Source organism: Neovison vison, chromosome 14 (assembly GCF_020171115.1).
Source record: "Neovison vison isolate M4711 chromosome 14, ASM_NN_V1, whole genome shotgun sequence".
Lineage (NCBI taxonomy): Eukaryota > Metazoa > Chordata > Mammalia > Carnivora > Mustelidae > Neogale > Neogale vison.
This window is the reverse complement of record NC_058104.1, coordinates 21,602,682-21,620,097: the sequence shown is the minus strand read 5'-3', so window position 1 is coordinate 21,620,097 and position 17,416 is coordinate 21,602,682. Positions and strand designations below refer to the sequence as shown.

The window sequence follows — 17,416 nt, the reverse complement described above, 5'->3', positions numbered from 1 at the left end:
GCATTATTCAAAATATATTTAACCTTTTCATTACTGTTTATTTATTTATTTTTTTTGGAATGAATCTCTATTTCCATGTTTCACACGTAACTAAAATATTAAAAATGGAAAGTTTCATACATTTTCCTCTATGACAGCAATAAAATTATATCATTTTTGAAAATCTACAAAACAGAGGAAAAATGTCTTCCAGTCTTATAGTTCAATTCAACCATTAGCATTTTGAGGCAATGCCTTCCATAATTTGGTTGAAATCAAGCTATACTTTTCCATTTAAAACTTTTTCATTCATTAGGGGCTCTGTAGAGTTCTCACCTGGCCATTTTAATGGGTATAGTATCCCATTTAGTGTATATACTTTGATTTACTGCATTAAATTCTTCCCATCTTTTTGGTACCACTAAGTATTGCTGGCCCCCACACCTTAAGTATCTTATGAGAGATGCGTTCTGGGAAAGATTAAAGAATCAAAATGGTAGGGGGGGTGGGAGGTTGGGGTACCAGGTGGTGGGTATTATAGAGGGCACAGCTTGCATGGAGCACTGGGTGCGGTGAAAAAATAATGAATACTGTTTTTCTGAAAATAAATAAATTGGAAAAAAAAAAGAATCAAAATGGTAGAACACTCTCAACTCTTGTTATGAATGTGAATTCTGATCATGAGGGGTTTTGAGAGGGCTTCTTGGTTAGGAAGGACAGAGATGCGTTGTCCTGAAGGGGTCTGCAATATGTGACAACATCCTCACCCGGCTCAAAACAGCACTGAGGAACTGGAAGAAAGCAAAGACTGCACCCACCCGATGGTGGTCCTCAGGAGACACCCTTCAAGCCACTTTGAAACTCTCACAGCTCCAGAGAAGACCTAAGGCCAGAACCAAACTCTGAAGCCCCTCTTCCAGAAACGACTAGGGATCAACAAAGATGTTGTGGTGGTGGCAAAAAAGGAAACAAACAAAACTTCCATCCTCCCTCAACTTACTAAAATAACAGCAAAGTAATTGACCCAAGTGATCCTTGAATGACTGTATTTCACCCCAAATGGGAGTTAGTCTGGAGAGATTGGAGGAAGGGCAGGCATGCTTGACCTGAAAACTAACTTTGCTCCTGTTGTGAAAATTATCTTTTTATAAAAATTATTATTTAAGTCTAGTTGGCATACAGTATTACATTAGTTTCAGATGTACAACATGGTGATTTGACATATTCAGGGCTCACCAACAGACTATTTTCAGTAGTCACTGAAAAATATTGTACTGATTCACATGGTTCACTGTAGCAGGTCAGCAGCAAGGACAGGGCAGCCACATCGAGGCTAACAGGGTTTATGGAAACATACTCCCTGGTTAAATGATACTTAAGAGATACAGAGCTAGGGATGAGTTCTTGTAAAGTACTTACCATTTGTATAAGGGTTGACAGTCTTTTTATTTGTCATTACACGTGCTGTGGCATTATTTACCTATGTACACAGAAAACTCAAATGAGCACAAATTCCAGGGCCAGCCCACAGTTCAATTAGTTGCATGCATTATGACTGTGATTACTTATTAAAAAAAAAACTAAAATGCATTTTAATTTATAAAAGGCAGTAGGTGCATAACAAAATCATACATTTTTATAATTACATTTACTTCATAACCATTTTAACTTACAAATCATTTCAATAAAGCAATGTCATATCATTTAAAAGTTTAATAAGGAGACAGTAAAAGCAAATTAAAAGGAACTGCATAATTGAAGACTTAAAAGCATGCGTGTACTCCATGGTAACACAGAAACAATAAATATTTTTAAACACAAAATAAAATTCATATGAAGGAACATGCAGTGGAGTAGAAGAGGGGAGAGACAAGGTACAAGGAAACATAAATGTCAAAAAAAAAAAAAAGGGACAAACAAGATTTAGCTGTGTGCAACACGTTGGGAGGGAAGGACCATCGGGAGAGCAACATCTAGCATTCAACACTTGAAACAAGAGCCTTCGACATCGCAAGAATTAACAAGATCATTCAAGCTTTAAAGTCACAGCTAACAAAAGGATAAAAGAGAGGGTGCATTGTTTAACACAATATGGAGTTAACGATCTGAGTAAGATGTGCACTGTCATGTCTCAATCCAGTCAGTGCCTCCCAGGCTCGCTTAGAACGTACACTCAATTACAGGCGTACCGGTACCCAAAAAAATAGAGCATCAAGAAAACTTAATACGACAAGTCAAAAAAATACCACGTGGTATATATATGTATAGAGATAACCAGCACTAGATACGTGAAGCGGCAGATGGACTTCACCACTTACCATTCACCACCATCGCCAGCATGGGTTTGTATACAGTTACCATGGTTACTGAGAGTTTGGTGAGGGGCCTAAGCGTTATCGTCGAGGGGGGGGAAAACGAAAGGCAAAATATGCAACATCTTACTCCAAAGACTAAAGCATTTTTAACTGGTATTTTTTTTTTTTTTTTAAGTTTTAACAAATATAACCCTGTGGCCATGTTGAGGGAGATCCAGTGGTAGAAAGAGTAGATTCTGAGTATCCAAATTTTAGCATTTATTTTTATTATTTTTCTTTTTCAGTGAAGAGAGGCCAGATAGTTAACAGGAAATCCTGTTCAGTTATTTACTTTATTACTGAAAGAAGGCAAAGGTTCAAACTGGCTTCTTAAATGAAAACAAAACAAACAAAAAAAAAAAAAATGAAAGATTCAGTGACAAAGACCTCTCATTTTTTTTTTTTTTTAAAAACAATAAACAGTTTTTCTTCCGAATGCAACTGCTTTCGCCATTTGAGTCAATTTGGACACCACTGTGGATCCCTCGTCAACCCTGCAGTGGAAAGAAAAAGAAAAGGAAAAAGAAAAAGAAAAAGAAACTGCTCTGTTTTTTTTTGTTTTGTTTTGCATACTGTCTCCACTGTTTGGAACCTACTGCACCCGTTGCTCATTAAAACACAGAAAATTAAGGAAAAAAAAATTTTCAGAGTAACCTTTCTTTTGTCTCACTTTTGCCATCCACCTTTCGTCAGTAATAAGAAGAACATAATAAAGTGAAATTAAAAAAAAAAAGTAAGGCCAGTTTTCCTTTTTATATATAAATATAAATATATATATATATATATAAACAATGAGAAGGGAGTAGGGTCACATACAAGACACAGTGATGCATCTGGAACAACGAATGAGCGTGAAGCAGACATTTATAAAGAAGATGTAAAGGAAAATATTTTGAACATGCACCTCGATTTTACGGCCCTCTACCACGGTGCCGTGTAATTTCTCCCTCGCCCTGTCCGCATCGGCACTATTTTCGAAAGTTACGAAACCAAATCCCTGCATGCAGGAGGGAGAAGGGGAAAACAACATGCACATTATTATTCCAGTCAACGACCACTGTGTAACGTTCTCTCGCTTTAATTTCTATTTCTTGTCCTGGCTTCAGTTCTGTAACATGCAAATTAGAGAAATTATAAGAATACAAAGATGTGCAATAAGTAAGCGACAAATGTGAACAAGATTTTTTTTTTCTGTCACCAGTTAGCTGTAACCCCTGAAGAATTCAAAGAATGATACCAAAAATACCTTTCTAAATGTCACTACAGAAGAAAATAAGTCTAACGGAAAGAAAATGAGATCAAAATAAATTTACAGTGTCTTCACAGAGAAGAAAATGAAATAACGAGGAAAAAAAAAGGGAACCACTTTCTTGACATGCAAATTAAGAATAAAATAAAATAAAACGTGTGCACGGAATTCAACAATGAATGCCAAAATCTTCTAACATTGCCTACAGAGTCATGCCGTGTGGTCTTAAGAACATCTCTTCTTCATGCAATTTTAGGGTTATTCAGATTTGTCAATTTTACAGCCTTAACTTCTCAAAAATAAAAATTAGAAGCCTAAAAAAAAAAAAGGAAAGACCTTTTTCATAATAAATCTTAACCTCTTTGATCTAATAAACAAAATAATCACATGAAATGAATTGAAATAAACATCAATTGGTTAATAATGCAAAGAGTTCAAGTTGCCCTTTTTTATATCAATACTTCCCCCAACCCTCAAAAACATATACGCTTCTGAACTAGTCAACTTTCCAGGCTAACTTCATTAACTGAAAAGGGAAACGTATGCATATATCGTAACATTCTAAGACATTATCTTGATAGCCACTTGTCAAGTCAACATTAGAAAATAAAGGAGCTCAGTTAAGAGACTTATTCGCAGTAACACTTGGCGCTACCTCTCTTACTGATAGATAATAGACCCTTTCCTTCGCCACTGGCATATTTTGTTTTAATATTTCAGCCTCAAAAACCAACCCCACTAAACGTCACATTGTCAAAAACCACCTTTTTTCCTTCACTGACACTGTTCCTAAGAAGAGTACAGAGAATATGACACATTATTTTTAAAACCCCTAAAAATATTTGTACATCTTGTTCAGAAATATACACCAACCTTTTGAAACCATTCCAGTGTAAATTTGCCCAGCTTGTTCTGGTGAAACAATGCAATGTGTCGGGACTCCTATTTGCAATGGGGTAAACTTCAATAAAGGGGCATGTCGGTTTCTAGCTTAGTTGGGGCAGTCTGACATTCAGTCTCACTGATAAAAGAGAGAGTAATTACAAACAACAAGTAGTCAAGCTACTAGTGCTAACCCAACCCCTCGCTACATTGCCGAAGGGATTTCCAAAGCTTGGGGTATTCAGAGAGGTGCTGGCCCAAGGTCTGCCTGAAGAGAGAACTTTCCAAAGTCAACGTGGGCTCATCTATAGGAGATCCCATCCGGGGATGGATCCAAGCTAAATTAAATGATTATGCTCCAGAATTCTATAGAGAAAAAATAAGCAGCTTTACTTTGGAGGACTGGACCGAGAAGTCTTTGATAATGTGACCCACTGTGAGGATCTGAGATGAGGATGGGTCTGGATGATTCGACTAGTATAAGACTTCATGCTCCATAACAGAAGAACTTTGTCTCGGACATCGCTTGTGGTATGCCCATGTGAGGTGTCCAAGTAGCCGAACCGGTGAGCTGTGCAGTAACAGCTCTTTAATGGACTGAAGACAGAATTTGAGGGGTTTGCTCCACGAATGGCGCTGACTCTTGGTCAGAGGGTCCCAAACTTGGTTGCCCAGTGAAAGGAAGTGAGGGCCCTAGCATATGAACATTAGGATTCCTGAACGCTGCCATGTGTCTACCCAATCAGAATCTCAGAGTGGAGCCCAGACATCTGTCTGCTGAGAAGGCTACAGTGTGCCCCAGCAGCTACATTTCCGTGGCCTCTCTTATTCCCAAGCACCATCAAAGGCAAGTTCTAGTTCATTGTATGAGGTAGACTATTTCATTGCCAATGTCCAATGGGCACCCTATTCAGTGGCGTGAGTTTCGGAGGTGACCATCTGTCTGACATGGTGATTTGGATCTTGGGCGTATAGCCACTGTCTCCTCAAAATCAAACTCTCTGGCACACGCACAACCTCATACAACCAGCAAATAAAGGCAATACGGATGCTGGCTGCCTCCGGGGCAATTCTCTCACAAGGAAAGCAAAGTAAGTCCACAGTTCGAGTCTTAAAGATGGAAGGCTTGGTGACATCATTGCCATCCACAGGCACCAGTCATTAATTAGCACCACAGCCCCATGAATGGGGACATTTAACTCCCCCACCCAACGTCATCCCAAAGAATCACATCATTGTGATTCTTTTGTGATCCCTGGCCTAAAATCTGCACTGTGGGCACCAGGGAGACATGAAAGTGGAGACAGAAATAGGTTCTGAAATCCCATGTGAAGTTTATAAACCACAAAGCAAGTAGTTCACTACATCCCCATTCTTCCCTGTTTTGAAGTCAGATAACATATATGGGTTCTTCTTATTCTTACTCTCATGTTCTGCTACACTTCTCTCTCTTTCTCTCTGTTTTGTTTGTTTTTGTTTTTGAGGTCCTCAATATTTCTTATTTCTAGCTGCTGAGAAGACTGGTTGAGATTCTAGAAAGTTGAAGGCAGAAGTGCTTGCTCCAGACGTAGGCCCCAAATATCAAAGGGACTGTCCTACCTCTTCCATTGGACAGTCACCCCCTCCCCCTCCACAAGGCAAGAAGGAATATGGCCTCGGGCCAGAAGATCACCGGAATTCTCATCTGAAGCGTGACACCCGTTACCTGGCCATTTCCAGATATCCTCTCTGCCAAGTGCAGGAGCTGGGCCACTCTTTGAAATCGGTGCTCAGGCTACTTCCTTTTTCCTGCCTTGAGGCACAAGGCACAATTCCAAGGCACAACTTGGAATTCTTAAAAACTTTCTGAATATTTTTATGTCAGCCTTAAGAAGGGGAACGGAAGGAGCACATTCTGGACTTGGCCTGAGAGCTCAGGAGCTGGGTACAATGTTGGATGTGGAACCCTGAACGTTCTAGAACACACAGGGTGCACAGAACAGGGCCCAGGTGCCCTTTGTTGCAGGAGATGCACTGCTCCCGGAGCTCACCTCAGCAGAGGGGTGGAGGGTGTTCACTCCCAGGTTCAATGCCCTTTCTTCACAGAAGGCTTCCCACCCCTAACAGTCTTGGCCTGCCTGCTCGCTCCCTTGCCATAGAGCACAGCCTGCACCCTGACCGTGGCTGGTATTAGTAATTTGTTTCCCCCACCACTCAGGAAAGTCTATGAGGACCGCTTCGGTCTCACTGACCATGGATTCACCCATCTTCTTGTCCCAAGGAGGGAACTAGTCCTCACAAATCATCTACTGAATCAAAGATCAGACTGTCTATTTCCCGGGTATATTAAGAAGTAGCTCTCTCTGGTTGTATCCCCCACATACATCATTTCAGAGTTCAGCAACATGTTTTTAAATCTCCTAAAAGGAAAAATGAATGATAGGATCTCTTACCCCTAAATGCTACCAAATTCTCATTTTTGAAGTCTTTTTAAAATGTGGCTTCCCTGTATACTTGCTATCCATGTGCCCAGGAGCTATTTATGGTATATGTTCTCAGGATAACATAGATACAACCTGTATCTTAATAGGGTATGTGCAAACACGCACATGCACACACACACATACACACACACACCCCAAACACCCAGAACACACAGCCATACTCTGTGAGGACTGAGTGACCTGCCTCGGGGACCAGCTCCAAAGATAATGACCAGACAGTGAGCTCTGGCTCTGAGGGCCCACCTGCTTCCTGGCTGCTTCTCCTGTGCCAAATGATGCACACGAGGAGGTAACAGTGGTTCAGGTTTCTTAACCATTTAAATGGAAATGTCCCTTTAAATAAGGCCCTTTCCTGCAGAGGATAATGTCAAGTCTGAAAAATATCCCTGGGTGAGTGGCTGTCCCCATTTAGCAGTTCCCCCAAAGGACTGTCTCGAGGACACTCCACTTAACACCGCAACAGTCAGCCCCCAGCACCTGCCAGAACGCCTCTTTCCCAGGGAGCCTACCCACCCAGGCTATTCTTGATGTCTCCTAATCAAAAGTAAAAAGCAGGTTCACAAAGTCAGTCACTGGATGCGGCAAACTTAAACGGTCTTCACCGCTAAAGCCCTAGAGACAGCCTAATCGTGGCAATGACGGAAGAGGGATTAAAAATAGTTCCTCCATTGTACTTTCAAAATAGCAAATGATATTCTTCTAATGTCCCAAAACAGCTCTCGAAAGGAATTAAACAGCTTTTTCTAACTGGCAAAAGTTACAAAACAAAATATAAAATAAATATAAATTAAAAAAACAAAAAACAGAAAACAAAAAAACACAACAACCTTTAAAAGCATTAGTGCCACAAACTCAGGATTACAAGAGAGTTGGTCAACATTCCGGGTCATCTAGGATTTTGCCAAGAATGCATCAGGCCTCAGTGAAAAGGATTAGTTAGGCTAGACACATTCTTCTTTTCTTTTCTTTTTTTTTTTTTTAAAGATTTTATTTAGTTATTTGACAGACAGAGATCACAAGTAGGCAGAGAGGCAGGCAGAGAGAGGAGGAAGCAGGCTCCCTGCTGAGCAGAGAGCCCAATGTGGGGCTCGATCCCAGGACCCTGGGATCATGACCTGAGCCGAAAGCAGAGGCTTTAACCCACTGAGCCACCCAGGTGCCCCTTCTTTTCTTTTTTAAGATTTTATTTTTAAGTCATCTCTGCACCCAACGTGGGGCTCGAACTCCCAACCCCAAGGTCAAGAGTTGCATGCTCTACCAACTGAGCCAGCCAGGCGCCCCTGGGCACGTTTTTTCTTAATGCACTTTGCCTTGCAAGGTATAGAAACAGCTTCTATAATGATTTTTAACTAAGGAGCAGAAAGAAAATGAACTTATGTTTCCCCCAGCCTAGAGGTCACACTGCTGATATAGAAATAACTAAAGTATTTGAAATTTGGGGAGAAGGCCCCTGCACTGGCAGAACCAGAGAGTATAATAATTTTTTTTTTCTTTAAATCTCATGCAGCGTATCACGACATCATTTTGGCCACGGAAAGGAGAGTACTGGAATTTTCTTCCCTCACATCAAGCTGTATCATCCTATTTAGGATGGAAAGGGTGCAAACTACCCAAGGAATAATGCATGGGTTTGTGTGCTTCACGGGAAGGAGGTGGTTGCTATGCCCAGGAGGGGTAGCACTTGCTCCCTTAGAGAAAACTGGTTCTTCTCATAAACCCTCTTGGATACGGACTTGTCCCAAATAGCCTATGTGAGGAAAGTTATGGGGCTAAATCCAGTATCTCTCTGTTATCTGGTAAGCAATCTGTCCCAATACCCACTTGCACAGTCTGAGGATACAAGGGAGCTTAGAATTCTTGCCAGCCCGGCGACTGGTACTCTGGAAATTGGGCAGAGTTATTGAAAGTGGTCACTTTCTGGCTGCTGAGGTCAATCTCGGAGTCCTCCAACAGGATGCTTACCACTCAGTATCTGCTGCTAAGCCTAACGCACTGCCTTCCTTAAGGGAGATTCTGATGGTGCCCTGGAGTTTTCTGTGCACGTAGGTAGGATGAGGACCCTTCGCCACCACAAAACACCAGTGGGCAAAGGGGCATTTTGCATTCAGATGAAGCATTGGCGTTTGTCTAAAACAGGCAAACACAGTGTTTTTAACTTTAACGATAGGCCTGGAAGGTTTATTAAAACACAGATCACTGGGCTCCCATTCTGAGCGTCTGATTCAGTAGGTCTGGCTTGGACCTTGAAAATTTGCATTTCTGGTACGTTCCTAGGTGCTGCTGCTCGGGGAACTGCATTTTGATGACCTCTGACAGATGGGATGCTTTGAGAGAACTGGGCCTTTTCTTCTTACACATATTTCCACGCTGAAGGTGCTAGAGCCTTTCCACATAATCCCTGATTTTTACTAACATGCTTAGGTCTAGAAAAATTGACTTAGAAATTGGTCTCCTACAGAAAAAAACCGAAAACCAAAAACGAATTCAAAGCAATGGCAAATTGCAAAATGGGGAGTGGCAAACATATTAATGAATCTGATTATATTCAAAAGGTTGGTGTATATGAAATTTTCTCCCCTACAACCCAGGAAAATAACTGCACTTTATTAATACAGAATAATCACATATTTACCTGCGCATGAGACTATCAACTCACTTTTTAATATAAAGAACATAATTATCACTGAAAAACAAAAATGTAGCAACAACATTATTTTTTAAGCATGGGTAATTTTCCTCTGGAAACTTGATATATATATATAGATAGATAGATAGATAAATAGATAGGTATAAAACAGCAATTTTAAATTACCCCCTTATACATTTAAACTGAACCCAATGCATTTCCCCCCATTTTGGAAACTGGAGGAGGTCTCTAAAGGAATTCCCACTGAAGTGTATTTTCACAATGTGCTAATTAAAACAGTGCAGTTGTTTCCCATTATCCATAGCAAACGTTTAAAAATAAGCTAAACAATCCTAAAGTAAATTAAATTGCTTACCTTTGAGCCTCGCTCATTAAAAATAATTTCAACATCTAAGATTTTACCAAATTGCTGCAAAGAAATAGAAATGTTTTATAAGCAAGAGAAATGGAGGACATCAGATTATGCACATTGGTAACTGAACCCCAAGTCCGAGTTTGTTTATTTGTTTTCTCTTTCAGTATTGGGGTGGACATTTTATGTTGTTTCATCCTTAGTGATGTGCTTGAACCAAGAGAAAGCACAAACATACATATGATTTTTATTTTATTGGATACCCCACCAAGTGAGAGGTCATAATATGGGCCTGTGCAAAATGTATAATCAGTTGGTTAGTTCTCTTCTTCTTTCTTTCTTTCTCTCTCTCTCTCTCTCTCTCTCTCTTTTTTTAAGATTTTATTTATTTATTTGACACACAGAGAGAGATCACAAGTAGGCAGAGAGGCAGGCAGAGAGAGAGGGGGAAGCAGGCTCTCCGCTGAGCAGAGAGCCTGACGCGGGGCTTGATCCAGGACCCTGAGATCATGACTTGAGCCAAAGCAGAAGCTTAACCCACTGGGACACCCAGGTGCCCTTCTCTTTTTCTTTCTTCTGGTGTGGACAGTTGCTTTCCCAGGCACTGAGCAGTAAAGCTGAAAACTGGCTGGTGTCGAAACTGATTCTCAGAGCCTACTCCGCTAGCCACCAGCAGAAGCGGCCTTGATGATGGATTTTAATGGTAAAATGTCCATGTGGCATCTGATGGTGAGGACGGTGGCCCATGGCCCCCGTGTAAGCTACAGGAAGAGCCAGGCCATGTAAAGGAAATCGAGTACGAACAGATGAAAGCAAGACCCACCATGTGGACATCCCTCATAATGAAGACACCGGCAGAGTCGGGATTAGCCCTGAGGCTGAAATGTACTTCTCTCAAGACGATTCTCCATTTTGTTAAACAAACAGATAGATTTTAGACAATTAGCAGGAAGAGGCTCTACAAGAAGTGAAAGCCACTTGACATATGTGAGCCTGGAAACAAGGTTTCAGATTACGATCGGGGCAGCCGGCTGAATTACAGATGCCTAGTTAAATTTAAATTTCAAATCTTTCAGGATAATTACATTCCCTGCAATATTTAAGACACTCTTATACTTAATAAAAATGTTATCTAAAATTCTAATTCAGCTATTGTCATCTTGTATTTTTTTTTATTTGCTCAGTCTTGTAGTCCTAGTGAGAAATGGCACATCAAGTAATTTGTGATACACGCCTTAAAAATAAGGGAACATGGACCCTTGAAACCAGAAGCATCTGATAGTTCAAGGTCCTTTGCCCCTGACATTGGAGTCCTTTTCTTTTTCTCAGATTGCATGAAATACCATGGGTGGGTGTCCTAACAGTATGTGACGTGGCCCAGGAAAACGAGACGAATTTCACCCTGATGCACAATGAGGGCAAGCGCTCATTTCAGTGATTAAAAAGTAAACAGAATCACATGAAGGAATATGTCCATTCTCCTTTTCCTTTATTTTGAGCTTTTGCATTATTCTGTTTGCTTCTGCAGCATGGATTGTTTTTTTTTTTTTTTAATCTTTTATTGCCCGAGGAGAGTCTGTGTTCTGTCTCTCTCCCCCAGATGGAAAGCAGTAAGCAGCCTCCATGCGGCAGAGGCCAGAGTGGTTGGGAGAGACAGAAAAGGAACAAATGGTTAGAACACAGAGAACCAGAGGCAGCCCCCCTGACCACTGAGCTTCAGTCACGGGATATGGGGTGGGGAGGACCCTGAGAGTAAGTGCTAAGACGGTCCTACTAAGATTTGAGAAAAAAAATATTTGAAACAGAGAGAAGCTGTCCTCTGGAATAAAACTAGCTTTCTTGGAAAGACAGGGGGAGAAAAAATGAGGCACACTCCAGTTGAAGAAAAATAGCTCAAAACCTTGAAACAAAAGTTGTTCTGACCTAGGAGAAAAAAGAAACCCAAAGCTACGTCATGGAAATGTGCCCATCCTTCAGAATACGGACGCGGTCAGGGGACTGCAGATTGAATCAGTCTTGTCGAGCGGATGGACGTGCTTTTCATCTTCCCAGAGACAGAGAAGGGCAGGAAGAAACGAAGCAGCCCAGCTCCGAGAGGACAGGGCAGGGCTACACTGCCAGCGGGTACGATGCAAACACCAAGAAACTTGCAGCCAACTCACCCTGCCGTTTGTGGACCCTCTAATGTCCTTTGGGTCAAGAGAACATTCTTCTACAGACCATTTTCAGTGCCCTAGATTTGGGCAGAGAAAGTCGTTAAAAACAGGAGAAGAAAACTTTCAGATTTGGGAAATGGGGGATCTGCTGTTGAAAGGTGAACGGAATTTCATAGTAAAAACTCCAACATGGGAAGTCCTCAGAAGCAGTGATTTTGATAGAACCTCCTTACAATATTCAGTCCACGTCGATGCTATCACATTTATTTTGGGCCTAAGAGCATGAGAGCACACGTTTATGAACAGGGAAGCTTGAGAAGGACTCCCCCAAACCACGAAGCCAATGTCACCTCTGGAACATTCTCTAAGCAGGCAACGCGACAACACTCCCTTTAAAACAAGATCTGGTTGAGACAGAACCAACCTATCAAGAAGTAATCCTAGCCTGTGTCATTCCCTAAATGAAACAATGACACCATATGCCCCGAAATGGTCTCGAATGTTTGCCTCTCGGCAGTTGCCACTGGGTGGATGCTTCCCAGAGCCAGGAAAGTGAGCAGTGAGACCGTGGATATGAGCCCCACTCCTAAGACAGTTGTGTACTGTATTTATAGTATCAACAGTTTAATTGGGAAGTTTGGTACTAATGATGTAAACACAGCTGGCACATGTTCAGTCTAAACAGACATGACTCGCACACTTAACTCGCATTACTTTGCTCAACGCCCGTGTGCAGCCGCGTTCGACAATGTCCCAGAATGCACGCAAGGTGTCTCGGCGGCGGTTTCGAGAATAAAATCCGGAGGCTTCTAGGCACACGCTGGGGCAAATACATACCAGGCATTTTGAGACATTCTCAGATCAAATAATGTTTCTCTGAAAAACTGTGGACGATGTTCAGCAGATACAGCATAAAATATGAAAGTAAAGGTTAGTTCAAAGAGCGCACGCAGAGGCGAAGAAAAGGCATCATCTCAGTTTTCATAGGGTTGGCTTCCTGTTTGGAATGCAGAGATGGGAGGCACCAAGCCAGGTCCAAAAAAAAAAAAAAAAAAAAAAAAAAGGAATGCTTCACTTGGTATAACAGCACAGTGCATAGAATTTGGCATTAATGCCAAAGGTGCAGGTGTCTCTATGTTATTCCTAAAAAGGTGATCATGAAGGCTTCTTTTGTATGTTCTGGAAGTCATGTGGTCTGTTTTGGGGTGACAGTAATGAGTGACTTCTGTAGATCTTCTTCATGTCCAGAGGGTCTGTATCAAAAGCAAGGCTGTGACATCAACAAGGGTGTTGTGTAAATTTGAATCTTGTGCTCCATGAGCCACTACTTCTGAAAACAGTACTATAATGCAATGTGTCGTGTCAGTGGTCTGGATATAGCATAGGCACCTCTTTCACCCCAAACCCAGATACGTGTGAATTTTAAATATTAGGTTAAAGAACCATTCTGTCCAAGAGCAAGCCATTCTATTCAATCTGGTGGACATTCACCCACATTCCTTTCATGGGATCATTAAGACTTCAAATATAAAGGACACCCACCCTCGTGAATGCTCCCTGAAAATGAGGACAGAGCTCAAGAAGGAAGTCGTCAGGCCAGAACCCACATTTCTTTCAGGGAAGCATCCAGAACCAATGCCCTTGATCTGTTCACTCATGCCCCAACTGAGGTTGTAAAAAGACTCTGGCACCACTGTGGGCACGTAACTTCTTGATCAAGGAATGTTCCGTCTTGATAGGAAGGAAGGATGGAAAGAAAATCTACACATAGTTAGAAAATTTAATGCCAAACACTAGAACAAATGCTTCCAAGGGAGGAGGAAGCAAAAAATGTCAAGCCCTGAAGAACATGGTGGGAGAAGGGTAACCAGAATCCCAGTGAACATGTCCTGAAGCCACGAATGAAAAACAAAATGTGAGGCACCTGCGGTGACCATTAAGCCTGCAGAAATTGCAAACTTCACAGCTGAATTATTAATAGTTCCAAAAGTTGTAAGGAACACGGCTAGGTTTTAGGCAGTTGGAGAAAGAAGCTTCCTTTTTTGTCTGGTTTTGGTTTGGGTTTCAAATCCCCGTGGCCGCCTTTAACAAAAGAGACAAAGGAGAAAAACACAAAAATCTTCGAGAGGGTGTTTCTCTGTAATCCCCCCCACCCCGTTCCACTGCTAGCCGTAGCCAAACTGAAGAGGCAATAGCAAAATAAGGCAATATAAAGAGAGAAGAGATCTCATGTCCAAATGATTTGGAAAGGACCTAATTGGAATCAAAATGTCATTTCTTACAGTAAGTAAGACCTACAGGAAGAAACCACACTTGGTTGTCTCAACCAGAGTATGGGGAACCAACCCGAATGTTTACAGATGCCTTTCAATTCGACTCATGCAACTAAGTGTATCAGATAACCACAGTGGGATTGCCACTGCCAATGTTTGGCTGGGAAGAACAGATTTTTTCGTATTTAAATTCTGTTTCTTCAGAACAGTGGTCATAAACCAAGAAGTCCTCAGCATTATACAAAGAATTCAGGAATCTATATGTGCCCCAAATTTTTAGAGCTGAAACTCATTAAAAAAAAAAAAAACTTGCATACTTTTAAAAAGAACACAGATGCTGTTTGTGATGAACGAAATTAATTTCAATACTACTGAATGTATGCCGCGTTTTCTTAATTGATACTGAGCGTATCTATCATCTTGTCAAGTCAACGTTTTGTCAGTTGCTTAGGAACGTTGACTTTTTACAAAAACTGGCTCTGAAACCAGTGGATTTTGATTATAGTTTGATAACTGGGTCGTATGTTCAGTCTTTGGCAAGACCTCGCTCTGCATCACTTGCCCTCGCCCTATAAGAACAGAGGGGCTCAGATATCCGTGCAAGCAGGATGCTGTCTTTGGGAGTTCCAGCTGCGGATTATTTCCAATACCTCTCTGACTTGGCTGTGTAGCCCTCCGGTGACTTTCAAGATAACCGAGAAGACCAGGGAGGGGAGAGTGCCATCAGGGTGGGGAGCTGAGGTGGGTTGCCGTGAGTGACACCATAAAAGAGCACCGAGGTGATCATTAAGAGGGCCAGATTCAAAGCCAGCCTCCCAGTGACACCTGACGAGGAAAGATGGACCACGGAGCAAGACTTTCTAACCTGACGTGGCAAAAGGAATCTAATTCCTCTGGCTGCCCATCATTCAAACCTGGTCTCACTGCTTTATACACACTTAACCTCCACTTTCACTTTGAATGCTTTGCACTTTTCAAAGTCATCTTTGACCTGAGAGTGCCCGAGGGTATCTCTACTCTGCAAGAAGCTAGAGGGCTCAACTCAAGGTTATTACCAAACGAGAGAGATAAAAGTGCAGAAGCTGACCTTTTCCTCTGAAATGTCAGGATTCGAGTCTGGGTATCTGAATATTAGGACGCTAGCTCTGCCTTTGTGTCAGATGTGGATCTGATAAACACCACGCATGGTAAAGAAAGAGAAGGTACACACGAGCTAACCCCACAATTGCAGCGTCACGAACCAGAGCACCCCCTTGCAACAGGGGAATGAGATCTCCTCGGCCCAGGGTTCGGCATTAAAAGTTTGGCCTCTTCTTATTGCTTCTGTAACATTTGCATCCAACCACCAACTCTTAGAACAATCTCCAGGCGGCCAACCTTTCCTCTAAGTCAAATGCTAAGGATGTAGCTCTATTCACGGAACCCGCAGACACCTCCCGTCAATGCTGGGATGGTTGTCATGGGCAAATCGGCTGACTACGTTTGCAAAAAACTAAAAAAAAGAAACAAAACAAAACAAACAAAAAAAACTACTAAGGGTATCTAAGCCCTGTCAGAGTTTTGTTCTTCAGAGCTCAGGACGTGGTTAACTCATTCCTTCTGAAGGTGGACAGTGCAAAGCTTCCTCCAGAAAAAGAATCCGAGTAATCATACCCCACAAGGAAGCAACCTTATCATCTATTTTCTCTGCGTTGACGGTGGCTTCTGCCCTGCTCTGTGTTTCAATCATGGTAGCCGGGCAAGGCTGTCATCAGTGGCAGAGAATATCACAAGAAGAGAGTGTATATGGCAGGACGCAAGTCAGACTTAAGAAATCTCTAGCTTCCTCTGTTTTACTTTCTGATGAAGCTTTATGCAGAGGTCATTATTCTCTAAAGCTGCCTGAAAGACAAGTGCACAGTGCCTGGGAAAGAGTGAGGTGTGCAGGAGCATATCATGAAAACTTTGGCAGCTACGAAAGAGAGAAGGACACAAAATGTTTATTTTGGCCGTGACACGGGGTCCCGGGCCACTTGATCTGGGATCATCAGTGGGCTTCTTTCAGTGCTAGTTTATCTGGGAACTCATCTGCCTTGTGATTTTCCAGTTACTAATGAGAAGAAGACCATTTGGCAAAGCGGGGCCATGCTGAACCTATACAAAGATATTTAGACTAAAATCATAAGGAGACTCTGGCCACAATATACCCACAGACTAAGATCTAAAATGTCTTTCTCTTCCCCCTATGTAAACGTCTCACCTTCATGTTATAATTACCAAGAACTTACACGAGGAGGGAAGGGCTCTGGGGACCCCAGCGCGGACACCGCACAGGGGAAACGCACTACTTACGCCAAACATTTGTCGGAGGTCGGGATCCCGGAACCTGAAGGGGATGTTGGAGACATGCAGCCGCTTGGGCTGGGACTTGTTTTCTGTGTTTTCAGAAGGTTGTGTCTGGGGCTGGCCATCCGTTGGTGCCGCGTCATCTGTCTGCTAAAAGGACAAGAGTAAAGAGGATCTGAGTGGACCAAAGTGCTTTAGCTTCCCCGAAATGGTAGGAAAATGCTGGAACAAAGGAGGAAGGACAAGAAAGGAGCTGCTGGGTCATCATCCATCCATTCATTCAACAAGTATGTATTGAACTTTCCTGAGAGCCCAAGGTACCTCGGGATTCAGCAGTGAGAAAGCAGACAAGCTCTGCCTCCATGGAGTGTAAATCTTACAGGGGGTGTGTGGGGAGGAGGGAGTAAGCTCATTAATAAATAAATATGGAATTGGTAGAAGGAGAGCATCATGGAGGAAAATAAAACAAGGAGAGGGGTAGTTGGTGTGGAGGTGTTGGGGAGTTTTAGCAGGCAATCAGAGAAAACCTCATCATTAAAGGTAGGAGAGAGTGTATCCCTTAACCAAAGGGGTCCAAAATCTTAAGATACGCCTGCATAATTATTGCAGCTGTCCAGATAAAACATTAGCAAATGTAGTAAAACATTTGAGAAGGCTGTCTGGTGTTCTGCATTCCAAGTAACCATCCAACTGACTTAATTTTTTTTTTAAGATTT

The 17,416-nt window shown here is 42.0% G+C and overlaps 1 protein-coding gene across 14 annotated transcripts in view; it reads right to left on the bottom strand.

Annotated features, from left to right (window-relative positions):
- RBFOX1 (RNA binding fox-1 homolog 1) overlaps nucleotides 1–17,416 on the bottom strand; it is a 1,452,832-nt gene that overhangs the window by 108,559 nt on the left and 1,326,857 nt on the right. For all 14 annotated transcript variants that reach the window (XM_044233296.1, XM_044233305.1, XM_044233301.1 and 11 more), the window contains 4 exons: nucleotides 16,707–16,850; nucleotides 9,950–10,003; nucleotides 3,238–3,330; nucleotides 1,399–1,459 (listed from right to left, as the gene is read on the bottom strand). In XM_044233296.1, coding sequence (XP_044089231.1) covers nucleotides 1,399–1,459; nucleotides 3,238–3,330; nucleotides 9,950–10,003; nucleotides 16,707–16,850 — 352 coding nt within the window. The remainder of the gene's footprint in view (nucleotides 1–1,398; nucleotides 1,460–3,237; nucleotides 3,331–9,949; nucleotides 10,004–16,706; nucleotides 16,851–17,416) is intronic.